We start from the raw sequence: 18924 nt of genomic DNA, 5'->3' as shown, positions 1-18924 counted from the left end.
AGACAACGGCTGGTTCCTCTCTCCTGTCCCTCCGGGTCTCTCCCGCGTCCCGGATGACTTAGTTCCAGGCTGGCTTTCTCCCTCGGTCCGTGCCATATTCTCTGTCCTCCATCTGAAAGCTTGCAAGCCAGCATCTTTCAAAGGCCTCTGCTCTAACGCCCTCAGCTGCCATCCCTGGTGAGCGATTCCAAGAATGTCGGAACGAGGATAGTCTTAGTTGATTTCCCTGATGTACGCACTGAAGCTCGCAAAGATCCAGCGTCACGGTTTTGGCAAATGGCAGAACTAGATTGGAGCCTAAATTTGTCGTAAGGCCTGTATTTTCTGTTTTGTTTCTGCACTAGTTGTTTTCCTCCGCTTCTGCGGTCAGAGTCATCTCATTCATACACATCAGATCTTGTATAGCACTCGTTTTCAGAATCCTTGGGCCACCCCTACCCATGATCACCTCAAACAAATCGCAAAGATGAAAACATTGTCTCCCATACTCCTAATCCCCAATTCATTCTACCCGACCCGACCCCAAATAGACACAAAGCGTAAGTACACATTGCTTCTTTTCTTTATCCTGGAGCCTGTTGGATTAAAAAATTTTCAGAGTCTGTCTCAAACATGTTTCTCGGTTCACTCACTCTTCTCTGTTCTCTTTGCCTGCACTTTAGGCAAAAGAATTCTTTCCTAGACTAACTATTCCCCTGGTCTCTCGCCGATCTTCTTCCATCCGAGCTCCTTTCCAGACTAGTATTTGCCAGAGTCTACTATTGGTTAAGACAAAACAAAACAACACATACAAGTGTAAACGTAATCAGAGATTTTCCACGTATATTGGCAAATGGCAGAAGCAAGCTGCTTAATAAGACGATCCATACAGTAAGAAACAAATACATGGGGCTCAAGGATATAAAGGGGGCGGGGGAGGGGAGATCCAGAACAGCTCACCATGGATAAGGGAGCAGAATGGAACTAAGGAAACTTTTTATTTATATATTTGATACTTTGCACAACAACATGTGTGCCTTTCCAGTCTTCTCTCCTGTTTGTCCTCCTGGGTTCAGTCACTTGGAACTTGCTGCCTCAGGTTTAGGCACCTGAGGACTTTTCACTTCTCCAAGGCTTCCCACACTCCATCGCCTCCCCTTGTTTTTTGATTACTTGTCTGTCTGGCAAAGTTCTATTCATTCTTCAAATCTCCTTTGTTATCCTTCTGTCTCCCTCTCAAGAGTGTACGTTCACCATGGTTTCACCTTTGGAGTCCAAAGACCTAGCCTACTGCCTGACACATACTAGATACCTGGTTCCTTTTTATTCATTAAGCATCAGTAGATGGTGTAATTTGTGGATAGAATTCCCCCTCCCCTGTAATTTTCTAATTTTATGTAAGTGTTGTTTCTGATTTGCCCAATAGCATTGCATGTCTGGCTCACATGGTATTTTTTGCTGTAGCATGTGCTTTTCTGTGCCAGAAGCCTTTCTTTTGTTATTTAATAGTACTGTATGATACTTACTAATTTTTGTTACTTCACTCCTCCAGCCCCCCCTCCCCCCTTCTGCCTCGACTTTGACTGGGATATTTTCCCTCATTGGGTGTGGAACAGTCACTGAGCTTTTCTGTTTGAGTGTGGGGTTTGGGTATATTCCCTTGGCTGACAGATGCATTTATCTTTGTTTTGCCTTTTTTTTTTTTTTTTTTTTTTTTTTTAAATAGGACGTCAGTGCTCTTCTTGTGCGAGCTTGTCAGCTGGTGCCTCTTAATCAGAATCACCTTGTGAGCAAAGTGTCTCAGCTGATCCATCGTTTACTGAACAGATTACAGGTAATCATGTATGTAACTTGAAAGCTCAGATCATGGAATACTATCCCTGCTGTAGATCTGATAGGTTCAGCTTTTTGTTTTGAGGTGGGATCTTAGCTCAGGTTGGCCTGAGAAAGACCTTGACCTTCTGATCTTTTTGTTATCCTTTAAAATGTTGGGATTACAGATGTTCGCTGCTACACCAAGGCCAGTTGTCTAATCTTTTGAAGATCCTGAAAAAGCAAAGTGTCTTGGGCTGGGAATGTAACTCAGTGAATGGTAGAGCCTCAGCCCCTTAGTACACATGAAGCCATGGATTCAATCCCAGCATCAGTACCACCAACAAACCAAACCAAAACCAGTGCTTAATAAGAGCAGCATTAAATTCAAATTTAATTGACCAAATATATATTCTGAGAAATTCTATTCTGCTTATGAGAAATAGTCTTTTATGTTTGGTTCAATAAGCCAACATCATTCATGCCATCTTAGTTTTGGGAGATAGTTGTTTGTTTGTTTGTTTGTTTTTTCATGAAAAATAGAATTGACCAAGATATATCCCTGAACAAAATCACATGATTCCCTATTTCTTTCCTACCAATATTTTTTTTTTTCTGAAACTATTATTTTTGCAATCTACATAAAATCCCTGAAGTAGCTTAGGAACAGAGAGCCCCAGGGTAAAACGCCCACAGTTACCTCTGTGAAGGTCAGTTTTGCAGTTCTCCATCTTAAGATTTCTGAGTGAATCCCTGAGTGGATGAATGTATGGATATCAGTTAGCATTGTGTCAGCCAGAATCCTTTGGACTGCAAGAGAGGAAGGCATCCAATAAAACCAAAAACCAGAATCCTGTGGTCAGGGAGTGAGATGCGTCCTGATGTGTAACCAGCTGTGTGTGTTATAGGAGCTGAGGAGTTTCCAGAAGGTCACACATGGCTGTGGGGTGGCTTCTAAGTTCTTGCTGTTGTTCAGTGTGCTTCAACTTTATGTCACTGGCAGTTGGAGAACTTCCCATCACCTGTGGCCCCTTGATTTTTGGTTAGCCCACTCTCTGTCTCAAGAGGATTATAAACCCTGTGGGGACAGGAATATGTCATATCTTCTTGGTGTATTCCTCATATCATGACAGGTCCAGAGTAGGTGTTTAGCAGATATGTTTATTTGCTTGTATTAGTTGAGTAGCTACTATATATTAAGTCAATTTAATTGAACATTTCAGTGTATTGAATCTTGTATCTGTATTTATCTGTCAGTTTCTGATTAGTTCTAGAAAAAGTTACAAGGATTACCACCAGATTCTACTTTGGAGAGATCACAGGGGCAGAGTGACCGAGACCCTGAGGCAAGGAGAAGGTCTCCCCTCTCCTGATCAAACTTGCACGTGCATTCTCCTAAGTTAGAACGTCTCTGTGTTCTCCTTTCTTGGCAGGTGGTTGTGGATGAGCAGAACTTAGATTTCCTGTTGACCTATACGATCTCAGCTATTCAACAGTGTAGCTCTTGGACACACATGGAAATTCTTCAAGCCCTGGCAGCTCTGGTTTACTGCAATGGCTCAAAATGTCAAAAGGTAGTGTCTTAGGTTTTGATATACATAATGGACAAAAGCGACTTGGGGAAGAGAGGGTTTATTTCATTTTACAGCTTATAGCCCATCATTAAGAGAAGCCAGAGCAGGAACTATTGCAGAAAGCATGGAGAAATGCTGCTTACTAGCTTGCTCTCTTTAGTTTGCTCAGCTGCTCTTTTATATAACATAGGCCCAGCTGCCTAGGCCTAGGGACGGCACCACCCACAATGAGCTGGTACCTTTACATTAGTTAGCAACTAAGAACATGCCCAGCAGACATTCCTGCAGGCCAATCTGATGGAGAAAATTCCATAGTTGAGGTTCTCTCTTCCCAAGTGACTGTAGGTTTGTATCAGGTTAACTACTGAAGCTAACTATGACAGGCAGTTTAAACTTTTATGTTTTCCTTTGAAAGGCTAGCACAGACTTGAGAGCCAAGATGCCTATTTTCCAGTATCTATCCTGTCACTAATTGCATGTGTCCCCTAGGAAAGTTCTTACTGAACCCCTGGAGCCTTGTTTATTCATGTGTGAGATAGTTGTTCTGAGGATGAAGTGAGACTCGTCAACCATTGTTAACATCACCCTTTGTCCATGTAGCCGAGACTAAAGACCCCCAGCGATGACCTGGCAATGATTCTTACCACTGATTTCTGGCATATGTTTGGGTAGCAATGGAAGAATTTACCTAATAGTTCATTTTTTGATAGTTAACTGCCTTTTAGTTAAGAAAGTATTGTCTAACAAGTACAGTCTTCCTAGAAACTGTTCTCAGACCCACACTATTGCTATTTTGTTTCAGCATCTCCCGGACTTGCTAGGCAAGAGTGGCCTCTTGATGAAGTTGAGTGACTTGACTTATTCTGATCCTGAAGTCAGGAGAGCTGCAGTGCATTGTATGGCAAACTTATGTCTCAGGTATGTGGATCCAGTTTCCCAGTAGTAGAAGGTAGGACCTCTCTTGGGCCCTCTATAGGTTGTTCTGTCTGCCTGAAGCCAACTTAGAAAACTGGCATAGCTTAAGTTATGCCTGGTGGCACATCCCTGTAAACCTAGCACTCAAGAGGCCGAGGCAAGGGGATGCTTATCTTAAGGCTGTTCTGAGTAGCGAGTTCCAGACCAGTGTGGGCTACAGGCTTTTATTTTGACAGAAAGAAAAGGAACCTAGTTTCCATTCCCCATGCCATTCAACAAGGTTGTCTTATGTTTGTTCTTAATTAAAGACCATCAAGAAGTGAAGGGAGAAATGCATGCATGTAATATGTCGGTTTTATTTTCTGCTGGTGTAAATTTCAACCATATTCTTTAGAAAGAATATCCATGTGAATTGAGGCTCTTGTGAGAGTTTCTGTTAAGTTCAGTTTCTTCTTTAAGAAGATAGAGCAGGTCTGTAGCATGCAATAACACACAGGCAGCACAAACTTGACCTTGTCTCTGGGTAGCACTGTGCTGTCAAGTGCCCAGGAAGGCAGACTCAGTCCTGTTGTCTGAAAGATCTGTCTGCATTGTTTCTCACCTATGACTGAAGGGCAGAACAAAAACAGATTGTTTCTTCCCCACATTTCCTGAACTACACTTTTAGAAATTTCTCTTACTCCTTCATGCATGTTCAGACCTGTGCCAGTGCAGCAGCAGCTAGTCAGCCAGAGTGGGTATTCAGGGCGTGTTCCAGACTTGGCGGTCTGCCTTGCCGTTGCCAATGCTCGCTCTTCTTCAAAGGCAACTGACCTGTCTCCTCTATGTGTGTTTCAGTGTGCCAGGACAGCCGTACTTGGAGGAGTCCTACCAGCATGTCTGCTTCCAAGCTTTCTTGACCATTTTACAGTCTCCAAAATCATCTGATATGGATGATATAACATTCTGCATGGTAGGTGGGGCTGCTCCTTGGCATCCAAGTGTTGCAGGCATAGGACAGAGGCTTCAGGACGTGTGTGTGTTCGTGTGTGTGTGTGTGTGTGTGTGTGTGTGTGTGTGTGTGTGTAAATGGTGTCTATCTGTCAGCGGCACTGAAGTCACACCTTTGTATTCAAATGAGAAGGATCAGTTTTGCTTGCTTTGGTTTGCTCTCAGTTTTATTGTGACAACTTAAAAGCCCATATTCTTTCTCCTCCCGTGTCTAAAAACAATACAATGATTATGACTGATTTTAAGGTAAAAAGGAGAAAATCTGCCCAACAATATCTTTTTTCGTGACAAATACAGTGATATGTGGGCATATTTTAAATTAAGGAGCATACATTTCAAACACTGTAGATCCAAGATAATGAAAGTTACTTTCGGCACCGGGCCCATATCCGAGCACTGGAAGCGCTTGATTCTTCAGGCTGAGTGAGCAGCACATTTGTCATTTGATGGACTGTTTTACAAGCCTCCCATTTTTTTATGTTTTACTCGCTCTTGAAGAGTTTTGCAGTGCATATTTATATACACACGTCATGGTTTCTAATGGCAACAGAATAATTGGGGCAATTATGCCCTGTTGCCTCCATGTTCTGGCCTAAAATTGGACTGATAAAACTACATTGTGGGGCTCTTATGCGGTGCACAAGATATAGCATCTAAAGTGTGTGACCGAGTCATGTCCTTGTTGTTGACTTTCACAGTTAGCAAGCATTAGCTTCTTGTATCATCACTGTAGCCATAATCATGAAAATTAACTTTTCCTACTATTTTAACAAATCTCCAGATCCCACCCTCCCCTGTGCAGAATATTTCTGAATGACAGAGCCCTGGAGATGAGGTTACTGAGCTGAGAAATCTGTGGTGATCAGAGCTCCCCTCCCACCCCACCCATGCCTCGCCTTCCCGAGCCACGCAGAGTGATTTCTTACAGAGATCTTCCCTTCACCTCTCTGGCCCTTAAAAGGGTTTTAGATGGCACTTTAGTATGTGTATGTGAGCATGTAGGCATGCCATAGCAACTGTTTTTGAGATCAGAGGATGTTGGGGAAGTTGTTTGGTTCTGTCCTTCCATCATGTTGGTCCTGGGAACTGAAATTAGGTCACCACACTTGGTGGCAGGTGGCTGTCCCTGCTAAGCTGTCCCACAGGCCCTCTGCACCTTTCCTATGGTCTCAGCTGCTCCCTTTCTGGCTCACCATTTATACTTGGTTTATAAGTGTGTGCAATAAGACTACTCAGTAAGAGAACTCTTCTAGAAAGTGGCCCAGAGTGCTCATCACGTCTGTTCTCTGGGTCCTTGTCTCTGCTGAGTGCTTCAAAAAGGTTTTTACCATGGAGGGGACTTTTTCCTCTGCCATTCTAACTGCTACCAATTTGGGCCAGAGGAGCCAGATTTTATTCTGCCTTCTAACTTGCATCTCTGCCTCCCCACCCTCAGCTGTTACAGAATGCACTGAAAGGCATCCAGTCACTTCTCAATGGTGGGAAGATGAGGCTGACGCAGACTGAGCACCTGGGAGCACTTCTCGCTGTGCTAAAGGTGAGGCAGGTCTTCACCGAGCATCCGAGGGTCCTCCCTTCCTGTTTCACACCCCAAGTATGGGGGCTGCCCTGTATGCTCTCTCCCTACTTCAGCTAACTGTGGGGTATAGATTTTCTCACTGGATTTTAAGAGCAGAATAAAATGTTCATCTTCAAGCATTCTCAGATAAAATTGAGAGCAGAGGACAACCACCATCAAGCAAATATATAAAAGTTTTAAGAATTACTTTTGAATCTTAGAAATCTATGATGAGATATGATCTGTAAATAATTTAATTATAGATCATCTTGAACCCACCTTCATCTGTGTGTTCTGAAGGAGCAGTAAGCTGCCATTATTAGCTTCTGAGCCTGCACATAGTGGCGAAGTCAGGCTACCCTGAGAGGCCCAGCACCCTTCAATTCAGCCAGGAAGAGTCAGAATCTCAGTGTTCACCTCAGGTCAAGGACATCTGTTACAGTCTAGCTTCATGACCAATATCTTAATTATTTTCTCTTAATCCCTGAATAAAGACAGACAGATATCGTGGTGGTTTGAATATGCTTGGCCCAGAGAGTAGCACAATTAGGAGGTGTGGCCTTGTAGGAAGTGTTATCACTGTGGGGGTGGGCTTTGAGACCCTCTCCTAGCTGCCTGGGACACAGTCTTCTTCTGGCTGCCTTTGGATCAAGATGTAGAACTCATGGTTCCTCCAGCATCAAGTCTGCCTACAGGATACCATGCTTCCCCACCATGATAATAATTGATGGAACCTCTGAAACTGTAAGCCAGCCCCAACTAAATGTCCTTTATAAGAGTTGCCCTGGTCATGGTGCCTCTGCACAGCAATAGAAACCATAATTAAGATAGAAGTTGGTACCAGGGACTGGGGTATTGTTGTGATAGCCCTGACCATGTTTTTGTTTGGAAGAATGTGGATTTAGGGACTTTGGATTTGGAAAGCAGTGGAATGCTTTAAGTGGGGCTCAATGGATTATCCTAGTAGGGATATGGAAGACACTGGTGCTGAGGATGATGTGAATTGTGGGGCCTGGCTCTAGGTGTTTCAGAGAATTTTAGTATGTGGTCTAGAGACTCTTGTAATATTTTGGTGAAGAATGTGCTTGCTTTTTACTCTTGTCTGAAAAGTGTGCCTGAGGCTAAAGTGAAATGATTCAGATTAATTGCATTGACAAAGGATGTCTCAAATCAATCAAGTTTAGACTCTGTCCTGTGGCTTGCTTTTATAAGGAGCATTTTGATCAGTCGTAGCAAGCTTAGAAAGGAAAAATACAAAGTTTATGCTTCAAGTATTAAGTGGGCATCAGGAATTGCAATGGAGCTAAATCCTGTGTTCAAGGCTTTTAAATGGAATTTAGGGAGTGGTGACCTCCGGACAAGGTCCCACCCAGCTAAGCTTATTGTTTATGTGTTTGCAGTTGAACAGCAGATAGTTATATCATGTCAGACATTATTATTACCTGATTATTGTTTTCATTTGAACTTTTAATCTGAAATGACTTTAGTCCCAAAATGGAGGGTACACCTGTTATGCAGATCTTGGGGCTTTTGATCTGGATCTTGAGGCATAGTGGCCATGAAAAGTTTAAGTCTAAGCATAGTGGACCATGCTTTTAATCTTAGCACTTAGGAGATAGAGGCATGCAGATCTCTGAGCTCAAGTTCTGTCTACAGAGCAAGTTCCAGGGCAGCCAAGCTTAGGCAGTGAAGGTGTACACAAAGCTGCTGATGATGTAATAGAACAAGGGGCCATGTTTCAAGCAGCAGCACTCAGCAGCTTTCGCTATGTGGCTCTGGCTTTAGAGTCAAGAATAGAAGAGACTACTGGGACAATTGATGCTGGCTAGCTAGAGCTAAGAAATTAGTGGCAATTAAGAGACCAGTATCACTGAGATGAAGTCTTCTGGAAAGTGCTTTCTGAGAGCACAAAGAAGCTATGTTCCAGAGATAACCAAGGTTGCACCTCATGCTACAGCTGGATTTGGTAACATGTAAGAGTCACCCAGATAGTACTGTTTTGAAGTTATGAAGGGATGATGGCGAGAAGCTGAGGCTTGGCATTGTGAGAGGCCAGGAAAGGCCATTGGTGAAAGTGTAGCCTCAGTTGCAGTTGACAGCTTAGGACTAAAGGGGTCCTGCAATGAAGCTAAGGCTTGGCATCATGAAGAGAGCCTATGAGAGGCTATTGGTAAAGCCTAGTTGCAGCAGAAGACCCCAGTGTATTAAAGATGCCAGTACCATAGGATGACTACCAAGAACAGCATCAGCAGTGGAGTGTAGTCAACTAGACCCTGGAGTCCTACAGAAGGTACAGCTGGAAAAGTGACCCAAGCCCTTTGGAGGAGCCCAGAAGATGTGTGTGTATTCTAAACATTGAAACAAGAAACTGTGAAGTTCAAGTTACCACAAAGATGCCAAGATGTTAAAGAGTCATGGGATACCTGCCGAGGAAAACTGCTAACGGAGTGGAACCAGCCCAGGAGAAAGAAGCTGTTGCAGTCAGCAAAGATGAAGGGAGCTGTAGATCCGAAGAGCTTATTAATATCAGATATAGAAATAACAAAGTTTGGAGTTTGCCCAGCTGGTTTCCTGTCTTGCTCTGGTCCAGTATTTTCTCACTGTGATGTTTTGGAATGCTAATGTATATCCTGTGATGTTCAAGTATATGATCTGCCTTTTGATTTTGGTTTTAAAGGGGATTACAGTTAAAAGATTGCATAAATCTCAGAGGAGCCTTTGAACTTTGGACTTTTAACATTGTTGAGACTGTGATAGACTGTGGGGAGTTTTGAAGTTTGACTAAATGTATTTCGTATTATGCTATAGCTAGGTGTGGCTCGCATAGACTCGTGTTTTGAACGAGCCTATGCTCCTAATAGTAGCACTATTAGGAGGTGTGACCTTGTAGGAAGTGTGTCACTGTGGGGTTCGGCTTTGAGACCCTTCTCCTAGCTGCCTGGGAGACAGTGTTCTTCTGGCTACCTTCAGATGAAGATGTAGAACTCAAGGCTCCTCTAGTACCAACTCTGCCTGTCTGATGCCATTGATGTCATGACAATAATGAATTGAACCTCAGAAACTTAGCCAGCCCCAATTAAATGTTTGGTTTTATAAAAGTTGTCTTCGTCATGGTGTCTCCTCACAGCAATAAAACCCTAAGACAGATGTGGAAATACATAAAAATACATAAAAATGATAAATTATGGCTGGAGAAATGTCTCAGTGATTAAGTGCACTTGTTCCTTTCACTGAGGACCCAACACATACCTGGTAATTCACACCGTTCACAACTCTAGTTCCAGGGGTTCCAACCCCTTCTTCTGACCTCCAAGGCTCTGGGTTCCCACAAGGTCTACATACATGCAGGAAGAACACTCATGCACATAAATCTAAAGGATTGGTATTCAGAAAAATAATAAATTGGTTTAAACAACTTATGATTAATAAAAAAAATAACTGGATGAATGTGATTTGATAAACATTATAGACGCTCTAGAGCTACGTCTCATCTGGCGTGGCCAGTGCAGACCAGCTGCAGCTAGGTAAGATTACGCTCTTCCCTCATCCCAGTACTTGCCATGCCCAACCCTGCTTAGCTTCCAAAATCAGATGAAGTCAGAAACATGGGGGGAGGGGAAGGAGGAGATTAAACACTCCATAGAGCACCCACCTTCCAGTATTTACTGTCTCATTTTTATTCTGAAATGGTTTTGAAACATCGGTCTGCTTGTGTTCTGAGGAGAACATGCTGATTGTTTTGTGATTTATGTGGTGTTTGTTTTGCCTCGCTCTTCGCTGTTAGAAAGCCATGTTTCACGGACTCCCTGGATTAAACATAGAGATGCCCACAGTGCTCTACCCAACTCCACTTCCTCAGTACGATGGGCGATCACCTGTTAAACCCCAGCAACCGGAATCCAGTGCTGCTCGACCATGCGCGGTACGTGTCTGTCCACTGAGATTTCAGCTGGGGAGCGTTCAAGTACTTGCTCTATAGCTGTATGCTTTCAATGATTTGCTTCCCAACTGCCTCAAGAGGCCACTAAGAGCTTGTTTGCAAGTCAGTATAGTTAATATAGAAATTTCAAGTCAGTCAGATTTCTGGGAGTACCAGTTGGAGCACTTGTGCTTCAGTGGTCTGGGCAATGTAACTGCTACAAGCATTTCTTTTACATCCAACACTGAAGGCTCATTCCTCGGCCTCTGCAAACCGAGAAGAGTCAATGCACTCCTGTTTGTAAAGGGCTGACTGTCACAGGTACCTGAGTGCAAAAGCAGGCAGAGACTCACTGCAGAAGCAGATGGGTGTGGCTGCCTTCCAGTAAAGCTTAGTAACGGAAGCAGCTGCATTTAGCCTTTGGGTCGTAATGTGGCGTTCTTCTCTAGAGCCATTGAAGTCCACCAGCCTGTCGGGTCAGTGGCTCCACCATGCTACCGTCATATTTCCCTCCCTTCTAGACAGTTGTCTCCTCCCTCAGTTCCCTTGGAGACCTGAGGCATACAGGTGTATGTCCCGTAGTGTGCATCATGCATCATGTGGGGCGTGTCACACCGCTGTCTGCTTTTGTCCTCTTCACCTTTCCTCGTACTGCATGTGTGAACATCCCCAGTCACTTTCAAATGAAAAAGTACCAATGATTTCAGTGAAATGTAGTTTTGGGATGACTATCATAATGTATATATGTAAATATATATTTATACATATATGTGTTTGTATGTATGTAGGTATGTATTACATATTATGTCTTTGTTTGCTCCTAAAACCAGAATAAAAAGAAAAAACACAAAGTAAAACAAAAGAAACCCCAACAAGGGGAGAAAGCGGAGGACGAGGAGGAGGCCTGCAGTGAAGCGGAAGCAGCACCAGGCATGGACCAGGCGACATGCGGTGAGAACACTTGGTGCTCCTCCCCCTGGGGCTCCCAGGATTTGCCTGTGGATGGAGGCAGAGCTGCCGGAAGAGAGCAGGCCTCCTTGCCCTTCGCCTCCTCCAGCTGGAAAAGAGTCAGCAGCAGTGAGTCAGACTATTCGGATGCAGAAGGAGGCATGCAGGGTAAAATGAGGTAGTAGTATTTTGTTCTGATGTTCTACCTGATATTTGTAGTTGCACGTGACTTTTAGAACATGCCTGCTATGTGGCGCTGACCTTGACGTCTCTTTCGTGTGCGGACTTGGTGACTCTGCCGTGTGACTGCTGCTTTCCGGCCTGTCCATCCTGTCAGCCTCTAGTCCTCCTCAGAGTGCACTCACAAGTCTTTTTTTTCTGGAAAGCTTTTCTGACACCTCCATTCTGGCTTAGGCTCTCAGTTGCATGACCCTGTGATTAACCTTTGCCCTAGTGCCATGGGAAGCATATGACAGTTCTTTCTTTTTTTAAAAAAAGATTTTATTTGTTTATTATGTATACATGTATGCCTGCACACCAGAAGAGGGCACCAGATCCCATTGCAGATGGTTGTGAGCTACTTTGTGGTTGCTGGGAATTGAACTCAGGACCTCTGGAAGAGCAGTCAGTGCTCTTAACCTCTGAGCCGTCTCTCCAGCTTGACAGTTCTTTCTTGAACCATCTGTCACTGCCATTAAAAAGTGCATCAAGTACAGGGGCTTTGTGTGGCCACCTCAAGTACTGTGACCCATGTAAGGTTACTTGGGGTATCCACTGAGCAGATACATGGATACTCTGCACTGTCCTTGTCTAACTCTGGTTTCCTAACCAACATGTTACTCTCTTATTCTCTGCCTGCTTGCATTTTAATCACCCTTAATAGCTTGTAGCAAAACTACATAACATGTTTTGATCATACTTTGAAAGGGATGATAACATCCTTAGGGATATTCAGGAGATGCTTAATTTCTCAAAGCATCTAAATGGTCGGAATAAATAGCCTTTCCATTCACATTGTTAAAAACTTCTAAAACTTTCTTCCTCATTCTGAAAGGTCATACCAAGCCAAGGTTCGCCAAGGAGCGTTAGCTTGTTTTCTTTCTACTATCAAATCAATAGAAAAAAAAGTTCTGTACGGCTACTGGTCTGCCTTTGTTCCTGACACGCCGGAGCTTGGAAGCCCACAGTCTGTGTCCTTAATGACACTCACACTAAAGGATCCGTCTCCAAAGGTAAGGATGCTGAACCAAGGCTTTATGAGAAGTCACATTTTGTGTCCTTTTCCCCCTTTGCCCCGTCTGATCTCTGAATTCTGCTCTCGCTGAGAGCATCCCAGGTCTTGACTTGAGAACCTTAATAGGCAGGAAATGACAAGGGCTCAGGCGTCTGTGGACTACATGGTAGCATCACATCTTAAGCCCAGTGGTCCTTGAAGTCAGAGCTTACTGAGCTGTATCTTCTGTGTCTCCTGTGAGCCCCACTGAAGCTGTGGTGTTTATAACAGGCACAACTAGGAAGTGACTTAGTTCAGTGGACTGTAGGGCGTAATGGTTGTCAAGGCTGGTGTCTGTAATGTTCTGTGAAAGCCAGAGGTACTGCTGTATATAACAGATTTGCCCATACCTTAAAGAATCATGAATGATTTACATGTTTTAATGAGAAAAGGCAATTTCAAGAAAGAAAAACAATGGTTTGTCAGTCTTGATAGCATCAGCAACTATCCCGTGGCAGATGGAGCTGCCTCTGTTCAGATATGTTCATTCCTCTTTACACTGGCTCTCAGCCAAGGAAGAAAAGGAGTCTGTTCTCAGCCTTACGACCGTGACTGTTAAACCATCACACTGAGGGTAGCTCCTGGCTTTCCTTAGGAAGCCCAGCCACCCACTGAAAGTGAGTATTTTAATAAACCCTGTTGAATGTTTTACCTATTTTTAAGGTTTCTTTCTAAAAGGATGGTGATCCACAGTAGATTGGGATGCTCCATAATCATTTGAATAGCTAACGACACGCTTTATAGTTGGAGTGATGGCTTCGTGGTAGAGCACTGGCTGCTCTTCCAGAGGACACAGGTTTAATTCCCAGCACCCACATGACAGCTCACAACCTTTTGTAACTGGCTTTTCCTTAATAAACAGCAATCCATGGTGAGGATGTGGGGTTTTGGTCTTTGTTTTTCCCATTCCATCCATAACATGATGTTTAGTGCCTATGAGACGGCTCAGTGTTGAAGGCCTCGCTGAGCAGAGCACAGCCAGCAAGAGTCTAGGGTTGGGACAGATAGATCCCTACGGCTCACTGGCCAACCAGCCTAGCCCAGTCAGTGAGCTCCAGGTTCAGTGAGAGGCCTTCACTCCAAAAATGAAGTGGAGAGCAACTGAGACAAACACCTGCATCAGCCTCTGGCCTCCACATGCATGTGCAAGCATGTGAAAACACACATGAACATGTACATATATCACTTACATTCTTTATCACATATGCCCTGTCAAAGGTGTTAGTTCCTACACCTAAGTGTTTCTAAACATCAAGTTACCATTGTTAATATATACACAAGCACACACTCAGATGCCTCAGAGTAGAGTGTAAGTAGATACTCTCTGGAACTTTGACTTGAACTCTCGATTTGTGTCTTTCATCCCAGGAGCTGTCGGGCTGTCTTTCCATCGGCTGTATGCTTAGTTATGTAGGGCTCTAATCTCCCATTATCCCCATGCTTAGGATGCAGGTCTATGTGTTGTGGTAGAACTCAGAGCTCCACCTTACCATGGTCCCAGGGCAGTGTGCCTCAAGGATCTCGTTATGTGTGGTAGCTTATAGCTGCCCTCAGTAGCCAGTGCACCCTCTGTCGCCTTTATCCTTCCAAAAAGCTAGCTCTGAATACGTGAAGCACTGAGTGTGTGTAGGAGGAAGGGAGCCTGGATCCCGGCTTCAGACTGATCAATGTGAATCGTCTTGAAATTTCAGACGCGTGCCTGCGCTCTTCAAGTTCTGTCTGCCATCTTGGAAGGCTCAAAGCAGTTCCTCTCCGTTGCTGAAGACACCAGCGACCACAAGCGGGCTTTCACGCCCTTCTCTGTCACAGTTGCATCCAGCATTAGAGAGTTGCACAGATGTCTTTTGTTAGCTTTGGTGGCAGAGTCCTCGTCCCAGACCCTTACTCAAATAATTAAGGTAAGTCCCTAGTTAGCTGCAGAATTTAGTGTTACACATCATCTAAAAGTAATTTGACCTAAGAGTATAAGTAATAGTTATATTAAAGACACCTGTTTAGACGTCTATACCTCATTATCTAATATAACTATAGACATTAAAAAGACTGGGTTTTTATTTAGTATAAAGACCTTTAAAAATGAGGGGAGGGAGGGCTGGCGGGATGGCTCAGTGGGTAAAGGTGCTTGCCAGGTTTGATCCCAGAATCTGTGTGGTAGGAGAGGACAGATTCCCATACCTGCCCTCTGACCTACACATACACATACACACTCAGAAAAATAAATTAAAAAAAAAAAACAAAAACAAAAAACCTTTACTTAAAAGACCTTTTAAATTAAATATTGTAAATGTGTATTTCTGTTCTGTTGCAGTGCCTTGCAAATCTAGTATCAAACGCCCCCTACAACCGCCTGAAGCTCAGCTTGCTGACCAAAGTCTGGAACCACATAAAGCCTTACATCCGCCACAAAGGTTGGTAGTGCAGACGGCTTCTTTATATCCATCAAATGTAGAGTGGCAGTGTTTAAAAGAAAGAGAAGTATTCAGCGAGGGCCTCTCTCCAGCTCTGAGGTCTCTGAAAGTCTCAGCCATCCAAGGCTATCAACCATTGCTAGAAGGCCAGTTGGGAAGGGGATGAGCAGAACCGACCTTGAGTTGAGAACCTGGCTGTCCACAGTAAAGAAACCACATCTCAGAGTAAGAGCGAGCCAAGTTCAAGCGGCTGTGTCAAGTGCATAGGATTCAACATCTGTAGGCAGAGGGGGAAGGAGGGAGGAAGGAGGAGAGGTGTCATGTATTGGGAAGAAAAACTGTCGTACAAGAACATGACTTCTGTACCATGATCTGTGAAGTCCATGTAAAGCCTTCTGAAGTTAGTTCACATCTCTGACTGTGGACTTAGTGCTGTGAGTCTTGGATTTTTCCCACACATAAGGTATGTGAGCTGTGAGCACCCGCCTTTAGAATGTTCCTTTTTGTTTGTTTGCAAGATTTCAGATCAGGCTCATTCTTAGTCTGAGTTTTCAGTCAGAGCTGCAGAGTAAGGAGGCAGAGTGGGTGTTTTCTGGAATGCTGTGGAAGGGACAGAGGCCCTGGAGTCTAAGGATCCACCACAGCCCCCACTTCTCTCCTCACATCCATGGCCGATGCAGAGCCCCAATGTCCTCCTAACAGGAAGACTTGTGCCTGTTCTGTAAGATTTTCTTAAGGCTCAGATGATAGGCTGAGTTCAACCTATTCCTTACACTAGTCTATAAGTGAGGAAACAAAAAGATTAAGTCCTGAAGTGAGACCTCTCATCAGTGACAGCCAAAGCACAGTTAAGAGCCCACCTCTCAGCTGGGCAATGGTGTCACACAGCTTTAATCCCAGCACTCTGGAGGCAGAGGCAGGCAGATCTCAGAGTTCGAGGCCAGCCTCATTTACAGAGCAAGTTCCAGGACAGCCAGGGCTACACAGAAGAAAACTTATCTCAAAACAAAACAACAACAACAAAAACAAACCAAACCCCCCAAGTCTTCTGATGTAGGCAGCGGCTAATTTTAACTGTATCTGTTTCTCTTTATTTGCATCTTTAACCCCCCACATCTCAACAGGCCCTTTATACTTGACTTTATACTTGAATGTTTTCGTTATTAAAATATTCAAAGTCTAACATACTTAGGGATAAGTCTAAGGAAATCTGTAGAAGGTCCATCTGTACACAAAGCGATGGATGAAATGGAAGAGCTCTTTTTGATGAATAGGACTCCATCTCTGTTCTTCCGCCGTGATCTGAGGGTTAGTGTAATCCCAATCAAAATGCCAGCAAAAGGTTCCCAAGTTTATCCAGCAGAAGACCTAGAGATGGAAACAGTATTGGTAGAGAAGTTAGGCTGACAGTTGGGCTCCGTGGTGAAGCACTTGCCTAGAATGTGCAAAGCCCTGGGTTCAATCCATGGTGTTTGCAGGGAGGCAAAAATAACAACCTGAGCATGTCAATACCTCAAAATGTACTATTAACTCTACTAAAGGCAGTATAGAACATAGATCAGTAGAAGAGAAAAGAGAGCCCAAAAGTATACCCACATCCATCCTCCACAGCTGGTCACAGCAGAAGAACCAAGGCAGCTCTTCAACAGGTGCTGGGGCAGCTAGACAGCCACTTGCAAAACACTGAACCCAAATGTGGGCCTTTCAGCTTTTCCTTTTTCCTGTTTATTATGTCTGTGTGGTGTGAGTGTGTGTGTGTGTGTGATGTGAGTGAGTTTGTCTGTGTGGTATGAGTGTGTGTGTCTGTGTGGTGTGAGTGTGTGTGTCTGTGGTGTGAGTGCGTCTGTATGGTGTGAGTGTGTGTGTCTGTGGTGTGAGTGTGTCTGTATGTGTGGTGTGTATGTCTGTGTGGTGTGAGTGAGTCTGTATGTGTGGTGTGAGTGCATCTGTATGTGTGGTGTGTATGTCTGTGTGGTGTGAGTGAGTCTGTATGTGTGGTGTGAGTGCATATATCTGTGGGCCTTTGCATGAGTGTGTTCATGTGAAGGCCCAAGCTTGGCATGGGGCGTGTTCTGAAGTCTCTTCACTTTATTCATTGAGATGGTGTCTCTCAGTTGCTCCCAGAGCTCTGGCTAGACGTTTTTTTTCCCAGGCTCCCATCTCTTGTCTTCTAACACTGGAATTAGGAGTGGACCACCATACCCACTCAGCAGTTTTATAGGTTCTGGGGATCAAAACTCCAGGCCTCGTGCTTATGGGCAATTGCGCCAATTGCTGAGATAATCCTCTGGCCCTGGTTTTGGGTTTTTTGGTTTTTGGTTTTTGGTTTTTGGTTTTTGGTTTTTTGCTTTGTTTGTTTATTTTTTATAGCTTTTTTTTTTTAACTCCCAGGATCATTCAGGTTGACAGATTAGTAACGTTTTGTTACTGTATGAAGCATTCTAGGATTGTAACAATTCTTTGGTTTTACTTTTGTGACTGTGTGTAGTATATGGTGTGTATGAGGTCAGCAGAGGACACGGAGTCCCAGGGACCAAACTCTAGTGCTCTGCAGGAGCAAGTGCTAGGATTCCACGAGTCCAGCTCCATGCCTGGGTTCTGCGCTCTTTTTACATGGAGAAGCCCCACCGGCTGTTAGTGGTTTTTCTAGTCCTCTCATTTGGATTCTCCTAGTCAGTTGTCTTGTAGAATGTCTAATGTTCTTGATTTTTCAGATTGTTTCTTCATGATATTGTCCCATCTTTTCTATGAACTGAAATTAAAAGCTTGATTATATGTAATTTAAAAAGAATCTAGAAGTTCTTGCTAGCAGGGATAACTGCAGCCCTTATGACAGTGGTTCCATGGTGATAGGCCCTGCCTTTCTTTGGACAGATGTTAATGTTCGAGTCTCAAGTCTCACGCTCCTAGGAGCTATAGTGTCCACTCATGCACCTTTGCCAGAAGTCCAGCTGCTTCTTCAACAACCCTGTTCCTCTGGGCTTGGCAGTAGCAGCTCAGCAACCCCTCACCTCAGCACTCCTGATGGCTGGAAGACATTCCCTGCAGGACCCTCTCTGGAAGAAGCATCGCTCAGCTCACCAAAGGGGTCGTCAGAGCCCTGCTGGCTCATCCGACTCTGCATTTCCACTGTGGTGCTGCCCAAGGAGGATTCCTGCTCAGGTAGTGATGCTGGCTCCACCCCGGGAAGCACCTATGAACCATCCCCCATGCGGCTGGAGGCACTACAGGTAGGAAGCACCATGTCCCCTGTCTGAAAGGAAGGGACCATTCCTTCTCAGGAGGGTGACTGAGGGGCAGGTGCATGAAATGGCCTTGCCATCTGGTATGGCCTTGGCTCTGTTGTGTTTGGGGCAGTCCTTGCTGCTGAGTGCTGAGTGAGCTCCTTCTTGTTCTTTTGTTACAGACTGTTGTAGTCAGGTCAAGTACTATATGACAGACGTAATGACTAAGCCTGACTTCTGCAACTTAAAGGTCATTCTCTATAAATTCTTTGTTGTCATCGTATAATCTGTTTATTGAAACAAAATGAGTGCTCCTTTGAAGGA

General features: G+C 44.2%; 1 protein-coding gene across 5 annotated transcripts in view; it reads left to right on the top strand.

Annotated features, from left to right (window-relative positions):
- Window positions 1–18924, top strand: part of Heatr6 (HEAT repeat containing 6) — a 30127-nt gene that overhangs the window by 244 nt on the left and 10959 nt on the right. The window contains exons 1-12 of one of the 5 annotated variants that reach the window (XM_076936151.1): window positions 52–177; window positions 1706–1813; window positions 3225–3365; window positions 4168–4283; window positions 5118–5232; window positions 6706–6807; window positions 10613–10750; window positions 11578–11873; window positions 12750–12927; window positions 14660–14866; window positions 15277–15376; window positions 18251–18606. In XM_076936151.1, the coding sequence (XP_076792266.1) occupies window positions 3306–3365; window positions 4168–4283; window positions 5118–5232; window positions 6706–6807; window positions 10613–10750; window positions 11578–11873; window positions 12750–12927; window positions 14660–14866; window positions 15277–15376; window positions 18251–18606 (1668 nt within the window). In that variant the 5' untranslated portion in view covers window positions 52–177; window positions 1706–1813; window positions 3225–3305. Of the gene's footprint in view, window positions 1–51; window positions 309–400; window positions 540–739; window positions 871–1705; window positions 1814–3224; window positions 3366–4167; window positions 4284–5117; window positions 5233–6705; window positions 6808–10612; window positions 10751–11577; window positions 11874–12749; window positions 12928–14659; window positions 14867–15276; window positions 15377–18250; window positions 18607–18924 lie in introns of those variants that run through there. The other 4 variants (XM_076936148.1, XM_076936149.1, XM_076936150.1 and 1 more) reach the window with 4 other exon arrangements.

The sequence above is a fragment of the Arvicanthis niloticus genome, chromosome 6 (assembly GCF_011762505.2).
Source record: "Arvicanthis niloticus isolate mArvNil1 chromosome 6, mArvNil1.pat.X, whole genome shotgun sequence".
In the NCBI taxonomy this organism is placed as follows: Eukaryota; Metazoa; Chordata; class Mammalia; order Rodentia; family Muridae; genus Arvicanthis; species Arvicanthis niloticus.
Note: the sequence above shows the minus strand (reverse complement) of the source record. Positions and strands in the feature narration are given on the sequence as shown.